At 33.6% G+C, this 23,468-nt stretch overlaps 4 protein-coding genes and 1 pseudogene across 5 annotated transcripts in view; 2 read left to right on the top strand and 3 right to left on the bottom strand. All coding sequences in view use genetic code 12, as the record gives it.

Annotated features, from left to right (window-relative positions):
• Positions 1-1,490, bottom strand: part of J8A68_005684 (uncharacterized protein) — a gene marked incomplete at both ends in the record, with an annotated part of 3,195 nt that extends 1,705 nt beyond the window's left edge. Inside the window, one exon of the mRNA XM_049409776.1 lies at positions 1-1,490. This exon is cut by the window's left edge and continues 1,705 nt beyond it. Coding sequence (XP_049261099.1) covers positions 1-1,490 — 1,490 coding nt within the window.
• A 3,552-nt stretch (positions 1,491-5,042) lies between these two features.
• J8A68_005683 lies at positions 5,043-5,852 on the bottom strand (annotated as a pseudogene). The gene is made up of 2 exons: positions 5,840-5,852; positions 5,043-5,566 (listed from the first exon to the last, which is right to left on the bottom strand). Coding segments are annotated over exons 1-2 (537 nt in total).
• Positions 5,853-8,338: 2,486 nt separating this feature from the next.
• J8A68_005682 (uncharacterized protein) lies at positions 8,339-10,126 on the top strand (the record flags this gene model as incomplete). Its single annotated transcript, XM_049409775.1, has 1 exon — positions 8,339-10,126. The coding sequence occupies one exon, from the start codon at positions 8,339-8,341 to the stop codon at positions 10,124-10,126; it is 1,788 nt and encodes a 595-aa protein (XP_049261098.1).
• Positions 10,127-10,642: 516 nt separating this feature from the next.
• Positions 10,643-13,024, top strand: J8A68_005681 (ROX3; the record flags this gene model as incomplete). Its single annotated transcript, XM_049409774.1, has 2 exons — positions 10,643-11,930; positions 12,570-13,024. The coding sequence occupies 2 exons, from the start codon at positions 10,643-10,645 to the stop codon at positions 13,022-13,024; spliced, it is 1,743 nt and encodes a 580-aa protein (XP_049261097.1).
• Positions 13,025-13,129: 105 nt separating this feature from the next.
• Positions 13,130-20,927, bottom strand: FMP27 (Fmp27p; the record flags this gene model as incomplete). Its single annotated transcript, XM_049409772.1, has 2 exons — positions 13,130-20,725; positions 20,895-20,927. The coding sequence occupies 2 exons, from the start codon at positions 20,925-20,927 to the stop codon at positions 13,130-13,132; spliced, it is 7,629 nt and encodes a 2,542-aa protein (XP_049261096.1).
• Between the last annotated feature and the right edge of the window lie 2,541 nt (positions 20,928-23,468).

Genomic DNA, 23,468 nt, shown 5'->3' with positions numbered 1-23,468 from the left:
GTATATTCAGCAGATATTCCAGTTTCGACTTCAGACTCAGTATATTCAGTGGATGATTCAGTTGGAACCTCAGATTCAGTATATTCAGCAGATAATCCCGTTTCAACTTCAGACTCAGTATATTCAGTGGATGATTCAGTTGGTACCTCAGAAAGTTGGCCATTCAGAGATGTCTCTATTGCAGGCTCTGTAGATGATGTTGATTGTTCGGTTAAAGAGTGTTCGTCTGAACTGGAATAATCCTCAATTTTATCTGAACTTGATTGAGATTCTATGGAACTACTTTGTGTAAAATCTTCGTCAGGAATTAAGTCCACTACCGTAGCAGTTTCTCCTGGACTCGCCAGTTTGGTGCTTGTAGTATGAGAACCAAACCATGTGCTAGTGGTTGTAACCGTTGGAACTGGGACTTCAACAACAATTGTAATAGTTCCTGAGCCAGTAGTATAAGGTAATGTGGTTACCTGGGTTGTTGAATCAGTGTATGTTTGGGTAACGACTAGAACGTCTTGACCATTGGCCCCTGGTGCGTTATTTTCATAACTTCCCCATGTGACTACTTTCAGATTATCAGTTTTTTGTGAGGATCCCGTACACTGATATTGGTTGACATATTCGACTTCGTTCTCATCACCATCCGGGACTGTCATGTACACATCTGCAAAAGGCCTATAACCCAGAGGAACATTTTGATAGCTAATTAAGTACGATGTACTGGAGCAACTTACTTGGATTGAACCTGGCAAAGAATTTTCAGGGTAGTACCAATCATTCAACTTGTTTGTAAGAGCGGATCCAATTGATGAACAGTCTATATTTACACCAGAAGTTTTAACTTGGAAACCCAAAGTCCCAGAACTATAACCATTAACACAATTTCCAGCAAGAACATAATGTTGTTGATTATTTAAAGAAGGAATAACTCTAGCACTGTAAACAATAACGTCTGGGTCTGTTAAAGAACCACCCTCAAAAGTAGCATTTGTGGAAAGCTCGTTGCTACCATCGTAAAATGAAACCATGTTAACACCAGCACTAAAATATGTGGAACAAGTCAAATCGGTCGCTAAATCTGAAAAACCAGCATTAAAAGTAAAAGGGAAACTGACAGTACCAAAAGCATCTGTATTCTGCAGAACTGTGGAGAGGGCAACACAGTTTAGTTCAGAATAGGGAACAACAACATCACCTGGATTGAAAGTACAAGTAGCATAGTTTGTGTTTCCCACAGGTAAATTGACAGTTGATTCAGTACTAGTAAATTTAAAAGCACAAGGTAATGTTAAAGTAAAAGTATCTCCAGGGTTAATTCCGGAACCATTTAATCTCCAAGACAAGCTTGCAATCCAATTGGGATCCTCAGGGGATGCATACGGATAACTTGCTGCGTTTTGCCAAGTCAATGAATCAAGGCTTGTAAATATTCCTGTAACTTCTTTTGCTGTAGCGAATGTGGCCCAAAGAATGAGCAGTAAGGTCGCGAAAAACATGCTTAATTAATTGAAGAATTATTGCTTCAAGCTACAAAGCGAAGGGAACTTCCTTCCAGTTTATATCATTCCAATATTTTCGGAAGGCTTTCTTAGGTCAAAACTTTTTTTTAATATTGCCCCAGGCACTACAAGTAAAATGTTGCAATTCTGTACAAAAAAATATATTATTTTTTTCCGAAATATTTTTTGATGCAAGAGAACTAAATCGTGCATGTGGATGAGTAAAAATTATTTTCTTGTGTTTTGAGAGGAAAACTCGCAAAGTTAAAAGTTTATTCACCCATTATTAAGCAAGGCTTTTAAACAACATCAAAATTTTCTGAGTTTAGACCCTTTTACTGTCGCTTGGCAAAGTTCAAGAATTCGTTACGTGTATAATTGAAAAAGACTTTGGTTTACTCAACATGAGATTGCGTATGTTTATTCGATTGCTCCTTCTATAATTCGAATTAAACACTTGGTGATCCATACATATAAAACAATTCATCACAAACAAATCGTATATGCATTGGAAGGTCACCAATGGGCTAAAAGGATTATTCAAAATGGTTCTGTGTCTCTTCGGAAAGACATGCCTGAAATTTCATATAGTTCTCGCTAATAGCCTTCGCTTCCGGAAATGAAGTGTTATACGGTCAGTTTATAACAAAAGATTTATACTCTAAATTCGCTTGTTAATGTTACAACAATTCGGCTGTGGGTATATTTGGGGATATTCAAACTATCTGCAATAACATAAAATGATATTCTATTTGTTTGTTAAAATATAGATGACATTATTAGCTGGAATCAAGTAAATAGAATTCTGCGAGAAGGGTGTTTATTAACTGGTCTTTTAGTTTTATCGAATTTCTGGCATTAATTATTTTTTTGAAACCCCATTAGAAAATATTTTTTGCTGCGAATAATATTTTTTTACTAACGCATTTTATCAGCAAGGAAAAAATAGGATTTCACCAATCACAAACAAAAACCGCACATGATGCCGTCTTCAAAGAAGTAAACACTAGATAATCCCCTATGCGCAATCTGCTGGAGTGTATGTCAAATGACAACAGAACGTGTTGTATTGTTAAAACCTTAAGAGGTACCATTTTTCAGTCAAGTTAAGGTTTTGAATACATGATGCTAAACTCTAGATGAGACATTGATTTGACATTGTTGAGAGGCTTGGCCGGTAATCTCGGTCCACGACGTTTTTCGAATCAAAGTTCTTGGGGCTGTGCATGCATCTTTTCTTAATTGTCAATATTTGGGTCTGTTCTTTATCTGCAGTAGTTAAAATTGGAATTTATTATAAAAGCTCAAGTCCTATCACTTTTGTTACGAGCTTATAATCAAAATTATGGTTTCTATAATCGAAGTGTGGATCGTTCCAGTTCACTTGTTAATTATAGTATTTATGAATATAAATGTCGTTCACACAACAATATAACAATAAATTAAAATATAAAATAATTAGCTAAGAAAAGATATAAAATAAAACATATAAAAAATATTATTGAGAATCTCATAACTTAAATCGATTCAAATCTAGTTCTCACTTAACATCTAGATTCACGTGATCACAAAATTATTTATAAGATGTGATTAACATCAGGCCCGTAAAGCACTACTGGTTTATGATTTGTTTACTTTCCAGTGTAACGGGCCGATTGACAATATCCTTTTGAAAACGTAACTTTCGGAAATTTACGAGAATTCTATTTATTTTATGGTCATGAGACAAATAACATAAAGCGCTATCTGCCGGTTTGCTTTATTTCTGTGTACATGAAATTTATATATAATTTTGTGTAAAAAATTAAGATCACACCATTTTTTGTAAAATAAAAAAAAGGACAAATGGTATTGTTTGTTTAGCCCTCTGGTTATTTCGAATGGACATACTTGGATAAATGTGCGTATTTGTGGGTTTTCTTTACAATCATCCATCAATACAATCAAGAATTTTGTTTATTCTCTCTCATTGGGAATATTACTTCGTTTCCTTTTTGTCAAACACACTTGCTTAGTAAAGCATTATAGAAGCCATTCATTTCTAAGGAAGAGCAAGTCTTTATTAACTTGAGCCAATCAACATTCGCAAAAGTTGTGATACTCCATTCTTCTTATCCGAATCTGTTCTTTTCCGAGGAGTCAAATTATTCCTTGGGTGGTGTTTCTCCGTTCATGCAGCATTTGGGTACAAAAACAATTCTGGCTATATTTTAATGACAGTTCTCTGAAATAACTAATTAAACTTAATTCTCCGTATATGCAAGTTTCTTCATCCATTCTTCCCTTTGTTCTTTTTTGCCAGACTTATAAATATCATTAACAGTTGAAGCCTTTTGTGGTTCTACTCTCTTGTTAATCTCCTTAAAAAAGTTCTTCTGCATAAAAAAATAACTGCAAATTGTTTCTAGATTTTCAATGGAATGTTCTTGTTTTTTACAATTACGAATATTTTTTCAAAAAACCGTTCTCAAAAACTTCTGTAAAAATTTTATGGTACGTACGCGACTTGGGTTGCGCTAAATGAATGTTCCAATTCGTCAATTACTTTCCTTGCGGGGGTCATCATTGAATTTATTCAATTATCCATGGATAAATCCCGCCTGTTCTATTATCAATTTCTTGGAAAAATGGCGCAGGATTCTAATATTTGCGATGAGCTATGGAAGAAATGTGTCAATGGGTATGGGCAAATTTCTGCGCATGCCGTCCAATTCATCAAATCTAATTTGTCAAAGTTTGTAGAAATTGGACAAAGATGTTGATGTTGTAATACTGGTATCGGTGTAGTCAGAGAAGTACACGTATTTTGTATTAACTTTCATTGAATAATACCTAGTGAAATCTATCCTTCTGTTTCTACATGTTATATTCTGATTCCTTTTTGTATGTTTTTGATGGTTGGCAAATGCTCCCCAAAACTTTTTGAAAAAGAAATGCTTTTCTGATGATTTACGATTATTTTTAGAAAGATTATGCTTTCGATAATATGTCACTAAGAATTATTTTCTTGCGGTGGTTGTGGGAAACAGTTTCTAGAAAACTACAAAGCATAGAGACTTAACACTTATTGCTATTACAAGAAACATATGTCTACGTGTGAGTACCAGGTAAATTCAACAACTTTGTCACAAGAAACTCCAAGTAAATGGGTTTTTGCTCTCTCCATAGTCCTTTGATAAATCCTGTTAGCATAAGCTTTGCACGCCTAAAAGAACAGATTCATTCTCAAGTGGCCAACTAATCGACTGTAGACAGTCTCATTATTAAGAACATTACACCCTCTAATGGCTGGCCTCATTTAGAATTATATGTGCCATTTATAAATCGAAGATTTGTCAGAGTATGCCTGATGACTGATACACAGGTTTGACCATGGATCCCTCAAGCTGTCTAGTCGTACCAAAAGGCTCTCTAAAAAATACATAAATCTTCCGTTATATGAATAAGGTTGAAACATCTCTTTGAAATCATTCAAACCGCGATCCATTATGAACTAATTTCTACAAATAAATTAGATTAATAATATTTCCTTGCATACTTCATTAAAGCCTATATAACTGTGTCTAATTGTCTATTTTCATGTTTGTTAGTTCTCGTAAATGCCCCAATTCGAATCGCCATCAACAGATCCTTTTCCAAACTAGCTTTCTTCACTTTAGCATGGCATCCAATAAGAGGACAGTCTATTATTCCATTAGTGCCTATTTGGTCCATAATACTCAGTTTCTCGTAAGTATGCTTACATTCTATTGAGCTGACCGGTTCAGAAAAGTAATTTAAAGAAATTGAATCTTTTAAGGATATTTTCCCTCCTGAGACTTTCAAATCGTCATCCTCATTCTCATCAGGGATTGCTTCTTCCGGATGTAAGATGACAAATGCCACATCTTTCAAGTATTTGTAATAAATATTCTTTTTGAGCATTTCTTTAAATTCAGGAGAATCTTCAATATTTGGTAATGCATTATATTCATTCTTGATAATTTCTGGGAAATTAGAACTGGCATCTAAATCTTGATATATACACAATCTATCTAAAGTCAACCGATCTTCATGGTTATTAGTAATTTTCTCTAAATCGGGGATATTTCGGATTGTTGAGGTCGTTTTACCTCACAAGCTGATTTCATGACATTTGCCAAACTGTCGGCAAACAGGGAAACTACTGACACATCGAATCTGAGATGTTTATTGGCTACTATGTAATTGATGTATTGTTCTGATGTTGTTTGAATCTCTTCTAATTGTTGAGTGGTGATTTCTGATACTGATCTATTGAAGAATAAACTTTCAAATGTAGAAAACAAAGTTGAATTCAAAGGAGTATATTCAGGAAGCTTAAATACAGACGTATGACATATTTTTATTCCAATTGAAACTAATTGATTCAAATCTTATTGAAGGAGGGAATACTAATCCCAAAAAAATCATTACCTTTTATTGACATATGTTACCTCTCCATAATATACACTATTTATGACAGCTCTATATCATGTGCATTGTCTTGCTCGTCATTACTCTCTGCGGATTGACTGGGAGGATGTCCTACCTCGTTTCCACCTATCCCCAGACCTGGTCCTGGTCCTGCTCCTCCACTTCCTGGTATGATTCGAAGACACTGTATTACTGGTGGCACTTGATGTGCTTGGAATACACCAATTTCGATGTGAATGCCAAGCACCCATCTGACAATCACGAGAACAATATTTCGTACGTCTACAACTTCGACATTTCAGGAATTCACGAGGATATTTTTCCCATTTCCCGCATTCCAAATTACTACATTGTCTTACTCCACCGCGAAACTCATGTCGTAGACTCCTGACCACTAATACATGTCTGTTCCTGACAAGAATGTGAGTTTTTCAACCACGGAGAAAAGATTGACTTTTCAATAGTCGATTAATGAACAGTCTTGATCATGATTGAATTCATCAATATCGAAATCGTCATAGTCATCATAATTCCATTTTTTAATTAATGAATGCTTGGTTTCTTTTCGAGTAGATATGATTGTATTTTGAAGACTTTTGCTTTCGATTTCAATAAATTTGTTCATTCGTTCATTTATTTGAAAAAAACTTATTTCAGGTTCTAAATCATCCACAATCGATTCACAATCGATTCACAATCTACTATTGATTCATAAAGTTTACTTAAATAGTCATCTGGGGTGGTATTACTAGCCTTATTGGCTGTTTTTTTTGTGTTATTACCATGTTTAGCAAGATTGTTCATCGTCATCTCATTATCCACACTTCCACTGCCATTGGAAAGTGGATCGCCTTTCTCTTCTTCATCCTCTCCTTCCGCATCCTCGCTGAGGAGTCATATTAAATTACTTTTGGTGTGGTATGTTCCAGGAACGCTCGGCGTAATTAGGAAGTAAATTATAGAATCAAGCTGAATGCGCCAGATGACCCATGTAGGTTTTCTTATAATTTTTGCAATTTCTCAACAAGGCTCTAGTCAAATTATGACAGAATCTTGTCCCTGGACAGCAGTTGAGAATGTTTATAAGATATGGCCTAAGAGTAAGGGTGATTTCATCGACAAGTACCAAGCAAAAATGTATAAACAAGAAATTAAGGATATTTATAGTTGTAACTGACAACTCTCTCCCCTATTTTTTTGGGAGGATACCGTTACATATAAATGTAAACAGATATATACGTTTACTAGGGGATTGTATGTCAACGATATGTTTAAACTAATGACTCTGTTGTTAAAAGTTTAATTTAATTTTTTATTTCAATCATCAATTGGTTGTTTACTTAGTTAGTCCTTATTTTTTTTTTTTTTAGTAAGGATTAAATATTTTGCAATCCTTTTCTTTTTAAAATTAATCAAAGCCATGTTAATAGTGTCATTCAATTGATCTCATCGTACTTAGTTTGCTTATATTAATTTCATTGTTTAATCCGAGGAAAACCTTCTAAACGAATGATCATGATCGTTGTACAATATATTGCCGTGGGATAGACACGGCTTGATATGCACCTGCAATGTAATTATATAATGGAATAACCGGGAACAAAGTCTTTAACAATGGGTTCTAATCAAGTGACTCTCATTATTCTCCTGCAGGAGTCATCTCTCTTGTTCCGAATGGAATGGAAATTTCATTGAGGAATTACGGAATATGAATTTTGGTTATATTCCTTAATTACGAATAAGGGATCATTACATATTTCATAAATAATTGATGATCTCCTTCCAACGTTAAGCTTTTCTATGGTGGTTGCAATTTTCTTGTAGCGTATTGGTAAGTAGTTTTTGTGTAATTATAAATTTTAGTTCCGTTATATCCCTTTTTATTTTAAACTTTTTGGTTCTTCTATTATTATTCCCCCCCCCCACAAAAATAATAATCTTTAAATCTCCTGTTTCTTAATTTAATTTTATTTAATATTTAAAAGTTTATCCTTTCTCTTTCTCTTCATTCTTTCATTTGATTGGATTTCAATTCATTTTAAGGACTCATAGCAAAAAGTCATTAAGAAATATAATATATTTAATCCATCAATTAAGGAAGGTCTTAGTAAAATATCCCTTAATTGCCAACCCCCTTTAGCAAGGAAGAAAAAAAAGAGAGTAAGAGATTATTTAGAGATAAGAAAATACAAGCAAATTGTCAATTCGACTTTGTACCTTTTTCCCTTATAAGAATTTATCCGAGAAGAAGAATAAGAATAAGAACAAGAAGAATCGACCACAAGTCTTTGAATAAGAACAAATTGATTTTGCTAAACTAACCGTTTTTCGGATCCGTATCCTATTGCTTAAAATAAGCCTACTTTTGCTTTAGCAATAATTATTACAAATTATACAAGGCCCCCCCCTCCATGGCTCTGGAGAGAACAACTTTATTACAACAATTATCAGAATATCCCATTTCCACAGCCAGATCAATTCTACAACAAAGCATGTCCACACCCACAACAACAACAACCACCGTCTTTGACACCATGGACGCTGCCGCTGCGGCCGGAGCAGCATCTGCAGACCCAGAACTTAGTGGCCTCCCTACCATTACTACTTCTACTAGTGGATCTCCAACCAATAGCACCCTATCTTCAAGCAACACCTTCGGGGCAGTTCCCTCCACTGTGCTATTCTTTGTTGCAATCTCAGTTGGAGCAGTCATTGCCTTATTCTTTGTATATTTCACCCTTCGATATTTCGTGAGGTCAAAATATGGTTTAACTGCCTATTCATTTGCCCGGATGACATCCGGAGCAAGTGTAGGTGGCAACAATAGTGGAGGAGATGATACCGATGGAAGTGGAAGTCGGTTTGGGATCCAGAATGGAGTCGTGATCCTACCGGATGGTTCAAGGGCTTCATTGACAAGTATTCATTTATTAGCTGAACAATTGGATTATATTCGTGGAAATCAATTTTTAAGAAATATTGCCATGGAAAGTCGGATGAGTCAGGATGAAATACGGCGAAGAAGAAGAAGATTAAGAAGGAGAAGAAGAGGTTATGCAAAGAGGAAGAAATTGAGTGAAGAAGAAGTTGAGATTTTGTTTCCTAGAAAGAGTTATTATGATTGGTTGCATGGTGGTCAAGAACGGGATTCTGAACAACGTGAAGATATGTTGAAAGAAGAAGGAACATTGGTGGATGCAGATGTAGAAGAAGGGGAAGAGGATTCATTGGAAGAAAATCAACAAACCACTAGAGTCAATGACCATAATGATGTAGATACAACTGCCGCAGTTGATGATGAAGACACTCATAGCATGCATAGCACAATCACTATCACAAGAAATGATACTACGCCAGCAAACTCCTCCAAAGCCGAAATAGACCATATTCAAACCAATTTGGAACAAGATCTAGCTACAACTGATCATGTCACCAATGTCAGCAGTAACAATGACACCACTAAAGAAGAATTACATTTCACGTCAGGAACGTGTGCTATATGTCTTGATCAAATTGAAGATGATGAAATTGTGCGTGGATTGATTTGTGGTCATGTATTCCATGCAGAATGTTTAGATCCATGGTTGACGAAAAGACGTGCATGTTGTCCTATGTGTAAACGTGACTATCTCTTCAAAAGAGATCGTGTTGGAGGCAATGACACAGCCAGCGACAACAACAATGAAGATGCCAATTCCAATGAAAATAATAATGAGAATAATGACGATGATGATGATGCATTCAGTTTTGATCTTGAGGAAATACGTAATGACCCAGCATTTCAAACCATGTTGGCGGAGTTAATCCCCCCTTCAGAACGCGTGCGGATGATTTTGGAAAATCCGGAATATTCCCAATTGAATTTCGAAGAAGATGCAAGAGCGATGTCAAGTAAGAAATATGGAGGATTTCCGAAATTGATTTGGTGGAGACTAATGGGAATATCAAAAGAGGATTTATTTAATTGGGCGGTGTTGACTTTATTCCAGCAATATCGTCAAGATCATCCTGAAGCTCCGGCTGATGCTACTACTACCAATGAGGATCAAGAAGCTGCCCAACCCCAGAATGAAAGAGAGAACGGAAATAATGAGGAAGGAGATGTTGTTAATGGCAACACGACTGCTTCGACCCCAGAAATGGTTGAAATGGATATTGTCGAAGCTGATAGGCGTTCTATAGTTGAAAATAGAGTGTGATTTAGTGGTTATATGTGTGGTGGATCCTGTGGCATCTTTTATTGGTTTTATATTTAGTTCTCTCTCATTGTTTTTTGAAATTTGTATTTAGGTATTTTCATTTTTAGTTCTTTCTGCATGTATAGTTTTATTATTATTAATACTACTAATCGTTACATATCGTTTGGTAAAGTATCTATTCAGAAGTATGTATGGGCACTGGTAATAGTAACTATTTCGGAGTTCTAAATCTAAATGCGGATGACCTGCATGTGGAAACGCGAGAATTTTAATTTTTTTTGTCTGTCTGTCTGAAAAAAGAACAAAAAAAAATTTTCCAAACTAAAAAAAAAATTGATGAGACGTTTAATTACCACACTGCTTATTACCAAGAACAACAACTGTGTTAACTATCTAATCTAGTTGTGTATATACTCCATTTCATATAAATCGTATATATACAAATTACCAAACAATACATAATTATATTTTTAATTTCTGAAAAAGTATATCTCAAAGCAACAATCAATTTCCAAGATGGCTCCAAAGCAAAAAAGTAAGAAGATGGATTTAGGTGAATTCTTAGCCGATGATTCCTTCGGAGGATCCTGGGCAGACACCGAAATCGACATGGGCAGCGTCGGTGTAGGTCTCACCACCGAAGCACCTATCGGTAACATTGCAGCCGGTGGTAGCGGATGGGGTGAAGGTGATTCTTCTACCTCAAAATGGGGTGGTAATGATGAAGGTGGATTCCGTTCCAACAGACCAGAAAGAAAAGAATTCCCAATTCCGGATGTTCCTCCATACAAAGCCCGTATTGGTAATTTACCTTGGGAAGCTGATGAAGAAAAAATCACAAGACATTTTGAAAGTAGAATGCAAGCTCAAGGTATTATTACCGATGTTGGATTACCTGTAGATCAAGAAACTGGGAAATTAAGAGGGTTTGGATTTATTACTTTTACTGAACGTGGATTATTAGAAGAAGCATTAAAGTTGAATTATAGTGAATTTTTGGGTAGAAAGATTTTCGTTAGTGTTGCTGCTCCACCTAGAAATGATGCATTTGATGGTGATTGGAGATCTGGAGGAAGAGGTCCTATGAAACCTAGAAGAGAAGAAGTAGATTTGGATTGGGGTGCTGCTAGACATTCTCAAGCTATTTTACCACCAAGAGAACGTGGTGACAGAGGTGGATTTGAAAGAGGTGAAAGATCCGAAAGGCCGCCAAGAAGAGAAGAACCAGATTTAGATTGGGGTAGTGCTAGACACAGTCATGCCACTTTACCACCAAGAGAACGTAGTGACAGAGGTGAATTTGAAAGAGGTGAAAGAAGTGAAAGACCACCAAGAAAACAAGAACCAGATTTAGATTGGGGTGCTGCTAGATCCACTCGTGCTGCATTACCTCCAAGAGAAGATAAACCACATCATGAAAGACCATATAGATCAAAATCAAACAGAGAAGAAAAAGAATTGGATTGGACAAGAGCACCAGCTCAAGAACATAAACCATATAGATCAAAATCAAACAGAGCTGAACCAGAATTTGATTGGAGTAGAGGTCAAGCTTTACCACCTAGACAATCAAAGGCTGCAGCTTCTCCTGTTACTCCTGCTAAAGAAAAGAAGGAAGCTCCAGCTGGTCCACAAAAATCTTCATATAGTGTTTTAGCTGCTCTTGAAGGTGATGATGACTCTGAAGATGAAGAAGAAGAAACTGTACCAAGCAAGGAAGAAGACAAGGAGGTTGAACAATTAGAATCTGCTACTTCTAAATTATCTGTTGGTGAATCTAATGATGATGGCTGGGAAGTTGTTCGTAAGTAGATGTTGTTCACTACTTGTATTACTACCACTACTACAACTGCCATAACTGATTGTTTCTTTTATTGTTATTTGAATGAGAGAATGTGTTTTATAGATACTCTAAATTTTCTTCTTTTTAGTCTTTTTTTAATCTTTCTACCAACATGGGGTTTATGTATTTAATTTTAGGTAAACTTTTTTTTAATAATAAATTATGTACTGTTACACTTACTATTCGATTACTAATAGGCTCTCTTCTATGTCTCCTTGGTACTTCTGGGTAATTGCTACCAATTTAACATCTATTACGTTTAAAAGCGTAGAAGCTAATCAAAAATTGTAACATAAACTGAAAAGTCAGTTAGTCAGTCATTTACAAAAAATTGAAAAAACCCTCTCAATACGCCCCCCCAACGAAAAAAATATAATTGGAGGGGAGAATCAGTTGGTGAAATTCATTACACACAAGTTATCAAACCTCCTTTGTAGGAAGAAGAATAATAGAACAGATATATAGAAGAAGGATGTCAGAAGCGCCGAATAACGTAGCAGAAGGAATAGACAGTTATTATCTAATAGATTCAAAACGTACGTTACACCCCATTCAACATCAATCATGTTTTCAATAAATACTAACCAATGTAACCTTTAGATATTTATCAACCTCCAAAACCTACACCCATAGATAACTTGCTATCGATATATGGATTAGAGCCGATTGCAAAATCCCTAGCCAGAACAAACCCCGATGGATCCAAGGGCGTTAAATTAAGAAAATCATACAAAAATCATATCCAAGACCTACCCGGAAAACATCAAATATCAAGTCTGAAACCAATCCCACCAGGATTATTAGATCCTAATGTTGGACAAAATCCAGATATAATAAAACAATTAGATCCAGAATTATTGAATAGAGCTTTAAAATTTGAGAAAACTCCTATAAATGGGATTCCTGGATTTAATACGGTTGATTTAGCAATTAATGATCAACAAATGTTGATGAGAGGGGATGATATGTCGGAGAATGATGAATATGGATCTAAGAAGAATAAGCGTAAGAAGAAGGTCCAGAATGGAGTAGAAACAAAGAGACAGCATATATAACATTAACCAGTAGAGTTTATAATGTTACAAATATGTATATTAAAGATAATTAATTGGTGTGTAATAATAATATAAAATTAGTTAATAAATATAAATTATAATTCTTTATTGACTTTCATTGCCACTGTCAAGTAATTCTGATATTTTGGTGAATCTAGCATATTTCTTTAATGGTTTTATTTGTAAAGCTAATATTTCCTTTGACAGTCGTTTAGTTACACTAAGTTTATTAGATAATAGTTTCCCAGTATGATTTAATAAAGTCTTGACGATTTCCTTTTGAATTAATTTGGACATTTCTAAAAATGATAATATTTGATGTTGAATACGAATCTCACGTAAATCTAATTGTAAATCTTGAACGTTTAATATTCTCTTATATCCTTTATTAAGTTTAAGTGATATTTGTAATGAAGTAGCCCGGACTAATAAAGAAACCACGGAAAAGAATTTCTTAGATCTCTCAATCATTGTATCAATCTGATCATTCCGAATTTGATCACCATTAGTAGTACCACTGCCAGTATCTGTTGATTGAGAAGCTGATCCTAATCCACTATTTTTCTTACTACCCTTAGAATCAATTGTAACAGATTTATCACTATCTTTATTCTGATGAACAAATCCAAATATATCATCATCTTCTCCTTCAGCAACATCTTTGTCTTCCTGTAATGCCTTTGATCTTGAATCGTGCGTAATCTCAAGTATTGGACTTTCCTTTGATCCAAATATAAAATTCATCAACTTCTCACCAGTTGTTTCATCTAATTTGATATTTAACGGTAAGGAGTTAATTTCAATATTTTGGATAACTTTAATCCCACCAACTGATCTTCTCATAGTCCATTCAACTTCTATCAAACTTCCTAAAGATTCTTCAAATTTAAATGGCAGAATGAAATCTGGATATCTTGCCTTTGGTATAAGATTAAACCCTTGCACAATACCAATCTCAAGTTTATTGATATTTGAACCATCTTCAAGTTCTTTCCTCTTGTAAGTTCCTCTTGCCAATGCTAAATCAATAATTGGAGTTCTATCATCTTCTAAAATATGTAAAATAACTTCATCAGCTCTAACTAACCAATAACGTTGTAATGCCTTCGATGAATCATTAGCATACTCACCAGTTAACAAAGTCCTCAATAGCAAATAGATATCACTAGCCACTTCTCTTCTTTGAGCATTAAGCAGTAAATAATCATTCAACCCTTCATTATTAAGTTCTCCTTGTCTAAAACTAAAATTATGAGAAAGCAAATTCAACATCTTATAATAATCCTGCAATTGGATCAATTTCTCACTCATTGAAGTCAAATCCAGAAAATCAATTGAAAAATGTAACTTCTCCAACTTCTTAGCTATCACTTTACTCATTGGTTCATTATAGAACAACAAACTAAGGATAATCACATACAATGTGAAATATTGACTTGCCGTAGATGAGACAATCACAGAAGGTGCATCAATTCTAAGTTTCTTGGGTGCTTCTATATCTTCATGAGCATCAATTGTGTTTCCCTGATCCAATACTGACAAATGTGAGGTTACATCATTAATCTGAGCCAATCGATTTCCTAGTATTTGAACTTCGGTATAAAAGAGTGAAACTGATAGCTGTTCAACTAATAATTGGTTTGCACCTGCCCATTTTGCATTCTTGGTGATTTCAGAACCTAACCAAGGTGGCCATTTCCCTTTTGCTCCATAGCAAGTTTCCGAAGTTATGATATTATCAGCATTGAGAACATCAGTTTTATTCAATACGAAGATACTAGCATCACGGAAAAGGACCCCAATTCTTTCTTCTAATACTTCAGATGTGGTGTATTTATCAATAATGGATACAATCTTGCTATCAATTGAAGGAGCAGATATCAAAACAACAGAATCTGGACAATCGGTACTTTCTAATTGGATTTGTGGGGATATAAGTTCAATTAAATAATCTTCTGAAATATCCTCAGTTGTTCTCTTTTCTCTTAATATATTATCAAAATTCTCTAATCGTTCTTTAGAAGTGGATTCTTTCTTTCTTGATTGATCGGATGACCTACCTGCTTTAGCCAATCTACTGATGGCATCTGATGCAAGTGACGCACTTTCCATTTCTAATATTTGATTACTCTTATCAATAATCTTTTCCAACATGGATATTGATTCATGTGATGCAAATTTCCTAACTGATGCTTTCAATTGTACAAAATGGATATATTTCAATGCAAGATTCCTACAATTAAAATTCCATTTCAACAACATACTAAACAAGGTAAATTTATTATTATACCGTTCAAGTCTGTCCAATTGTGATAACGTGGATTGTCGCCGACAAGTTCCATGCCATTCATCATTCAAATCTTTAATCTCAGAATTAAGATATTTAATTCTTTCCATCAATTCTCGGGAATCTTTACCTTTCTTTTGATTTCTCTTTAATTGTTTCAGCAATACCCCAACTCTATATCTCAAAACTTCAACTTGTGGTTGAAATGGATCCAATTTTCCTAATCGACATTCATGAATAACTTCATCTCCAAATTGATCATAATGGTTTAATAATCTTGTATTTGAACTAGAATGGGTGTCTCTTTCATATGAAAACCTTCGACAATACATCAATGGAATAACTTTCACCGTCCTATCACAATTCTTTATGGATGGAAGACAAGCTTCTTCGTAATCATTAATATCAAACCAATGTTTATCATTATCAAAAATATCATATTTCGATTTCGAATCATCATATTCATTTTGTTGTTGTGAAAGTAAATTTTGAATAAATGTTGCATTCATAACTCGTAAATCAAATTCACATAAATGGACTTCACCAACATTAAAATTCATTCTCGTTATATTTTCATTCTTTGATAATCCTTCATGAAATACAATTCTTGGTTCTTTTCTTTGATGTAAATCAACTGAAAATAAATCCATCTTGGCCCGAATACCAATACATTCAACTTTATCATCATTATAATCAATAATTTCATCACGATAGACATGAGAAATAAATAATGACTTCAAATAAAATGAAAACTTATTTGTACATAAATGCAGCGAGAATTTAATTGATTGTTTTGTTTCTCCAAACATAGGTCCTCTTCTAACTGGAATCAACATATTACTTGAAAATAAATCCCACCAACTGAAATATTGAGTAAAAACACCTGGAGTTAAGTGAATTGTGTTATAACTTTGTTCACTACTAGCATCCAATGAATACGACATGTGAATATATTCACTCCGGAAACCTTCATAAGAATCATGACCCGGTTCACAATAATCAGGATGATATAATGAAACTTCATAATGAGGCTTGAATTGATCAGTTCTTTCACCTGATTTATCTTTCCGCTGAAACAAAAACCCTAATCGGAAATGAACTCCTCCACTAAGATTAATAACATCCTTGGCAAATACCCTTCTCGCATAATCTAAATCCACCTTCTTCACATTATTGGTAGGTTCTAAATAATATGCAAAACAACTACTTATAAAATTCGGTGAATCGGGCATATATACCGATTTGCTACTCTTTCTTGTCCATGATAACAATGGTGCGCCAAGATAGTTTGGAATATACCAAGACACTTTATCAGAATTAATATCAAAAAGACTAGTTGGATCATCATCTTTATTAATTGTCCACACAACATTCTTTCTAAATGATAATACAAACCCAGTTGCAATATTGAATAAATCATATGGATCTCTTGAACCCTTGAATCCGATTTCTAAACTCTGTCTGGTTTTAATGACACATTTCCCATGAAGGATTAATTTTATCTTATCCCAAAATCCAAGCTTTCTGGATGGATCTATTGGTGGTTTGGAAAATTGATCAAAATTAAGCATAAGTTGTTGAATGGCAAAATTATATGATGTACACCATATGAATCTAGTAGGATAATCTGAATCAAAATGACATGCTAGATCGGTATATAATTTAACTGATGATAATACTTTTTCAATTATAATGGAATCAAACTTATGAGACACTTGATTATGTTTCGTTAGCTGGGGTGTTAATTGGACATTTATCTTTCTAATATTCTCCATTGCCAGTAGAAGTTGATCTGTGATTATCAAATGACCTCTTAACTTAACACTTGGATTCGATTTATCTTTATTTCGAGGAGCATGTAATAATGGAATTGGATAATCACGTAAATGCATTCTTAATTCACTTAATTCAAGATTCAAATACATTGGGATCAATAATGAATATAATGTACTCTTTGGAACTCCTTGACCAACAGCATGAATAAAATTCGGAAGATCATGTAAATCAAATTTCGGTGCCGCAAGATCCAAATCAACATTCTCCATATATATACTAAACAAGGGAGCATTGCAAGAATACGGTACAACATCTTCATTTAACCTCTCATCAACATTCCCTGCTTCACATCCAAACAAATATTTCCTATTATCTATTATTTCATCTTTCAATTTCGCTTTGTAAACTTTCACTTTCCTAATCCAAGATGAAGAAATCGTCGTATTCAACCTATGGAGTTTATCAAAATATGCATCACCATTATAATCTTCCTCATCGGCTTTAGTTTCAAACAAAGAATACAATTCCATTCTTTTCCGTTGTTCAACTCTTCCCAATTGATAAATCATTCCTAATTCCGCTTCAAAAGGATCATCTTCCATCATAAACTTGAGATATTTGGATCTAACTTTAATAAGAGGAAGTCGGACCGCATTCTGGAGTTTTGGATGTACGACTTTCAGATCTGATTTGGTTGGGTCTTGATTCTTTAATTGTTTAAATAAATGCTTATTAAGTTTCCAAGCAACTGAAATATGATCAAATAATTTATAAACCACAAAATCATGGGGTTGGAAAAGTCGAATTGCTTCAGTAGTTATATCAATCTTTAAATCACGTAATAAATGAGGTAACCGGAAAGATACTGCCAAATTATCTAAACAAAGTATACGACACCACATTTTCACAACTGTTGGAGAATCAGCCAAAAGTCTCAGAAGACCTACAGATAAACTAAATTGTTTTTCATTGATATTGGCCATAACTTTCATAAATTCAAATTTCAGATTGAAATCACTTCCTAAATGTAACAACATATCTATTCCTTCCAATTTCATATCCATTATTAAATAATCCAATATTGTTCTTTTACTTTCTTGTTCTCGAGGTGAAAATAACGGATTGTTAAACTTGACCATTTCTCTCTTCATCTTCTTACGAACAAATTGAAGTGGCCCCACGATATATTCATCAATTAAATAAATTGATCCAATCAAGGTGAATATCTTATATTTATCATATTCAAATTTAATTTTCCCACAATCAAAATCAACCACTAATTTATTCTCGAGATTACTATCACATATGGCTGACACAGTTGCTTTAAATGAAGGTATGGTTAATAAATTCTCAAATGAGGAAGATGATGATAGCTTTAATTCCAAATTACTTCTTGTCTCCACCGCCAATTGTTCAATATTCGAGGTCATTGTCCAATAGGATATATCATCTTCCAATGAAGCCAAAGTTTCCAGTGATGACGATATAAATGGTGCAGTCTCAATTGAAACATAGTCATTCCGATGTATTCTATTATTCACAAGCTTGATATCAAGTGTCTCAATTTTTAAATTTGAGGCCCGTAATTCATGTTCATGATTGAAATCTGAAGTGAAATCTTCTCCTTTCATTCTTGATAATTGTTCCTTGGGAATTAATACTGATCTAGATCCTAATAATATATTCAATCTCGATAATTTGAATTCCATATCTATGAGCCATCTTGGTAAATATCTAAATAATGAATCTTCTAATGATTTCTTAATAGCGGGCAGAAAATCAGCATCATAAATATCATTTCTATTCAATAATCTTGTTCGAAGTCTAGCTAATTCTTCATTAAATGCAACATTTATAACACCAATCTGAAGATCAGTCTCGGCAATTTTAGTTATATCCAACAACAAAGAATTAATCCCATTAAAAATATCAATATTTGTCAAATCAAATGCTAAATCACTAAGATCCATTGAACATCTCAATTTCAAGTTCTTATAAAGATTAAATTTTAAATCAAAATAACTTAATCCACTTACTTGTTTTCTAATAATTTCATTATTGTCTTCATGGGAAGAAATGCAGGACTTCTCTTGATAGATGAGTTTTGGATATAATATTTGACAACTTGATTGATAATCTCTTGATTCTGTGGTTGATAAACTAAAATTGAACAATGAATAAGAAAATGTTAAGATTTGGGTATTCTTGCTTTGTTCATAATGACGAAGAACCAACCTCGGTTGTTCAATAACTACTTTCATATCTAAATGCGGATAAATTTCATTCACATGTCGCCATATTCTCGCTTTTAATGATTCATGTTTGGCTGTCATTTGTCTGAATGATATATCAAGTTCCTGGGGAGTATCTTCATCTATACCATCGTCTGATTCCACATGTTGCTGTTCCTTTTCAATAGCCCAATCTGCTAATGCTCGTCTTATCCTCTTTAGTTTTGAATATTTCTGAATTAATACAATGTTATAAAGGACAGCACTTAATTGTCTAGTGTTCATATCAAGAATTGGAGTACTTGCTGAAAAATAAACTTCAATTATACAATTTTTAAACCCTTTTGCCTTTACTAATTGATCTAAGACATTTGTTTTGTAAGTCAATGCAAAGTTTGGTATATTTAAAATCTCATCCATGCTTTTCGAATTGGTTCCATTTTCTCGTTGGATCATTTGTGCAAAGGAAACCTTAAGTAATTGAACTGAGCAAGTCAAATGAAATGGTTTATCCTTTTCAGGGTCAAATAAGACTTCAAATCCCGCTGCTTCTTTATATAATCTTGCAAAATTAAACGATACTGACTTTGTAGTAACTTCAAGATAGGTTTGTGGTTTGGTGGCACTGAAATATTCTTTCATGTCAATATTGTGATCAATGGTTGCAATAGGAATTTCAGAAATCTTGCAATTTTCAAGATGTACTGTGATATCTGAGACTAATGAATACACTGTTCTATAATATCTTTCAATTGGCGGTACTGATCTAGTAGCTTCTCCTTTGAATTCTTCATTAGGTTTTGTAATTGTGGCTTCAACTCTTTCTTTCTCTTCATCACATTCGGCAAAGATGTAATATTTCATTGCGTTAAATATCAGGATATCACTTTCACTTATATTCATCTTCAGGGTCAATTTATCCATTACACCAGAATAGAAATTCACCAGGAATTTAAATTCGACTCTGAATCCGGCCAAAGAAAATGGTTGGATTATAATCCCATTATTGGTGTTAGTTTCATGTAGTAGATCATTAATAGAAACTGACATTTTATATTTCACTTCATCATTGAATCTTTTACTATATCTGGATTCAAGGTTGAATCTCATATATTCTATTCTTGTACTATGATCATTTGTAGATAAGAAAAGTACATGTCTGAATTCGATATCAATTGAAGGTATATGTCGAATAAGTATGCTGACAATTGTTCTAGGTATTCTTTTCACGGGAAATATGTTTACAAATGAATTGGAGTTTGCCGTGTCCGGATGATGTTGTTGTTTTCTTTTTGAAGGTGTTTTGGTTGTCTTTGAGTATCGTTTAATCTCTAGGTCATCGATGATAATCATTCGATTATTTCCCCATAATTTAAATCTTAATGATCGTATTATTACTTTATAATTCTTATTTCGTATTGTTATTTTGTTAAGCAGTAATCCATTATTTATACTAATTGATTTTAGATGAATACCAAATGTGATATAAATGATATACCATGTTAATGACCAAACAAGATAAGTTGCTATGAAAGATAGTATTATATTCTCAGAGGTAAAGTAGTCTGATTGATACATTCTTTTGCCTTCCAATTGATATAATTGGCATTAAACTATGTGGTTGTTCAAAAAAATAGGTTTCTTATGGATAATCAGGTGGTTGGTTGTAAAAAAAAATTAGTAAGTAAATGGTTCAATTGATTATATGAAGGATTGTTTTTTTCAAAATTGAAAGAAATGGATTGAATCTCTTTGTGTGTTTGGTAGGTATGTATTATAAATTAGTTGTCTTGGTAGAAAGTACCAGTGTATGGTAGCAACAGTAGCAGTAGTAAATGAATGAATAATATTACTAAGACTGACGTTGCAATAATTTGAAAATTAAATTTAATCGTTTTTTTTTTACAACCAACAAAGAAAAATAAATAAATAAAAATAAATTAAAATTTTAAGATTTAAACGTAAATTTTCTTTAATTTTTTGGTGGTTCTTTTGACTTTATAATTTATAACATCTAGAAGATACTTGTAGATGAATATACACAACAGTAAAGTACGTTGGTATTGTTATATTGTCTATCAATGTATGGGGTTAGTTCCAGATAAGTTAAGAATAAGAGACAACAAACAAAAAAAGAAGGGCTGGTTTTGTTAAAGATTATTCCCAATTAGGCAAATGCGGCTAAAGTAAACAATATTAATATTTATTTTTTTTGTTGTTTGTTGGTGGTCATGGCTTTTTATTTTTATTGTTTTAATTTTATTCTACGTATAATTCTAATTATACAAAAAGGATCTCCCACAACAAAATCTATATTAAACTATTCGTATAATTATTAACATACTTAATATTGCATCTTGATTGGCCCAAGAATTACTGTAATTTATTTAACCCAACAAAAAGATTTCATATCACCTCACCCCACCTCATCGGATTTATCTATTTCCTCACCCCTCCCCCCTCCCCCCTCCCCCTCTCCATCAATGCCTAGAATTTGTCAAAGTTAGTCGAAAGAACAACAACAAAAAATTTAGAATATTCCATGATTACGCGAATATCGAATTCTTTAAAGATTTTTATTCCGCCAAGCCATGCATAACCTAAAGGCAAACTAAGCTATTTTTCTTCAAAGTTTAAATGCTATACCGGTGCCGAAGGCGGAAGTGATACAGAAACGAATGAAGGGATTATAATTGCATCCAATTTCCGGGGATTACATTTCGTTTGACAACGTTTTAAGCTATCCACGTTCGTCCCTTACCCCTGGGCCCTTTTTTAGCCGCAAATTGGCTAAACTCTCCTGAAAATCTAAATTGGCCTATTTGTATACCCAAATTGGGAATATGTCCCTTATTGCTATAAGTTGACCTGTATATTGTAAGTTCAATCGTACATCTCTCGTTATCTTTTCGAATGGCGACTCAAAAATGGACCTCAGGTAGTTTCTCGTCTACAGATAGAGTTGAAAATTTACCCCAAAATTATCGTCAATTTTCCGCCAAAAAAAATCGTGTTCTCCAAACACAAACATTTTCACCTCGTATTTACACCCGTTCCTGTATCAACAGAGTAGCTCGTAGTTTGCACTTATTCTATAGGAAACGAAGTACCCGTGTAATAATTCTTATATGTCAGTGAACTACATCACCAAAGTTTCATGTCACGTGAATGTCATGCGAAAATCACGCTCACCAATATTTTTGCTAGGCAATTTGGAAAATAACCACAAACTTTAGTGAAACTCTATTTTCCAAACACATGGCCGACGAAGATTTTGCTCTAATTGAGATATCTTATAAGAGAGATAATTGAATTTCTGTTTATTCAATTTTTGATCGTGGAAACTCTATAATTATTACAAACTCTCTTAGTTACACCACTCTGACGATACTAGGGGAAGCATTCACTATCTAGTAACATAATAAGAATGAACTCTATAAAATACATTTTCATATATTATTTGTTTAAAGGAGATGATAATACAAAAAGCAAATGATTTTATTAAACGGGAATTCCCATGTAAATATGCACTCAGCTTAGATTTCTTAAAACCCTTGTGCTTCACGAATAATCTCTATTCAGGGTGTTTTCACGGAAATCTCATGATCTCTAGGAAGCATAGACCCCCACAAGTAGTTGATTACCTTGGTTAGAATTGGTCTGTGTTGGTCTATGGTCTAGATTTATTTGGTTTATTTTTTTTTATGTATTTTTGCGGTTGTTGAAAAATTTGCAGCACAATCTTTAAACGCTCAGATTGCGAAAAAAATTGAATAATTATTTAAATATAAAAATCATCTTTACCGCTCACAAAGAAATCCACCAATTCAATAAATATATCGAGCCAACAATTTGATTAAATCTTATCAATCAACCCAGAAGAGGCCATTGCATTTTTCAATATTCAAAGAAATTTTTGTGGAAATGAAGTTATGAAAAGCATACGAAACTTAGAAATTAAACTCCAAAAATTCAACTCCAAAAACTCAACCACAGAAACTCAAACCGCAGAAACGAAATTGAAACATCATGTACTTTACTTTATCCAAATGAAATTTCCCTATTCCACCCTATTCCATTAATCATTATCTTCTGAATCAACCACATCTCAACCACATCCTTATATTAAATCATATGGAAATCAAGAGTT

This window comes from Hemisphaericaspora subhashii (assembly GCF_019202705.1).
Source record: "Hemisphaericaspora subhashii strain CBS 10753 chromosome Unknown scaffold15, whole genome shotgun sequence".
In the NCBI taxonomy this organism is placed as follows: domain Eukaryota; kingdom Fungi; phylum Ascomycota; class Pichiomycetes; order Serinales; family Debaryomycetaceae; genus Hemisphaericaspora; species Hemisphaericaspora subhashii.
This window is presented reverse-complemented; position numbering and strand designations above follow the sequence as displayed.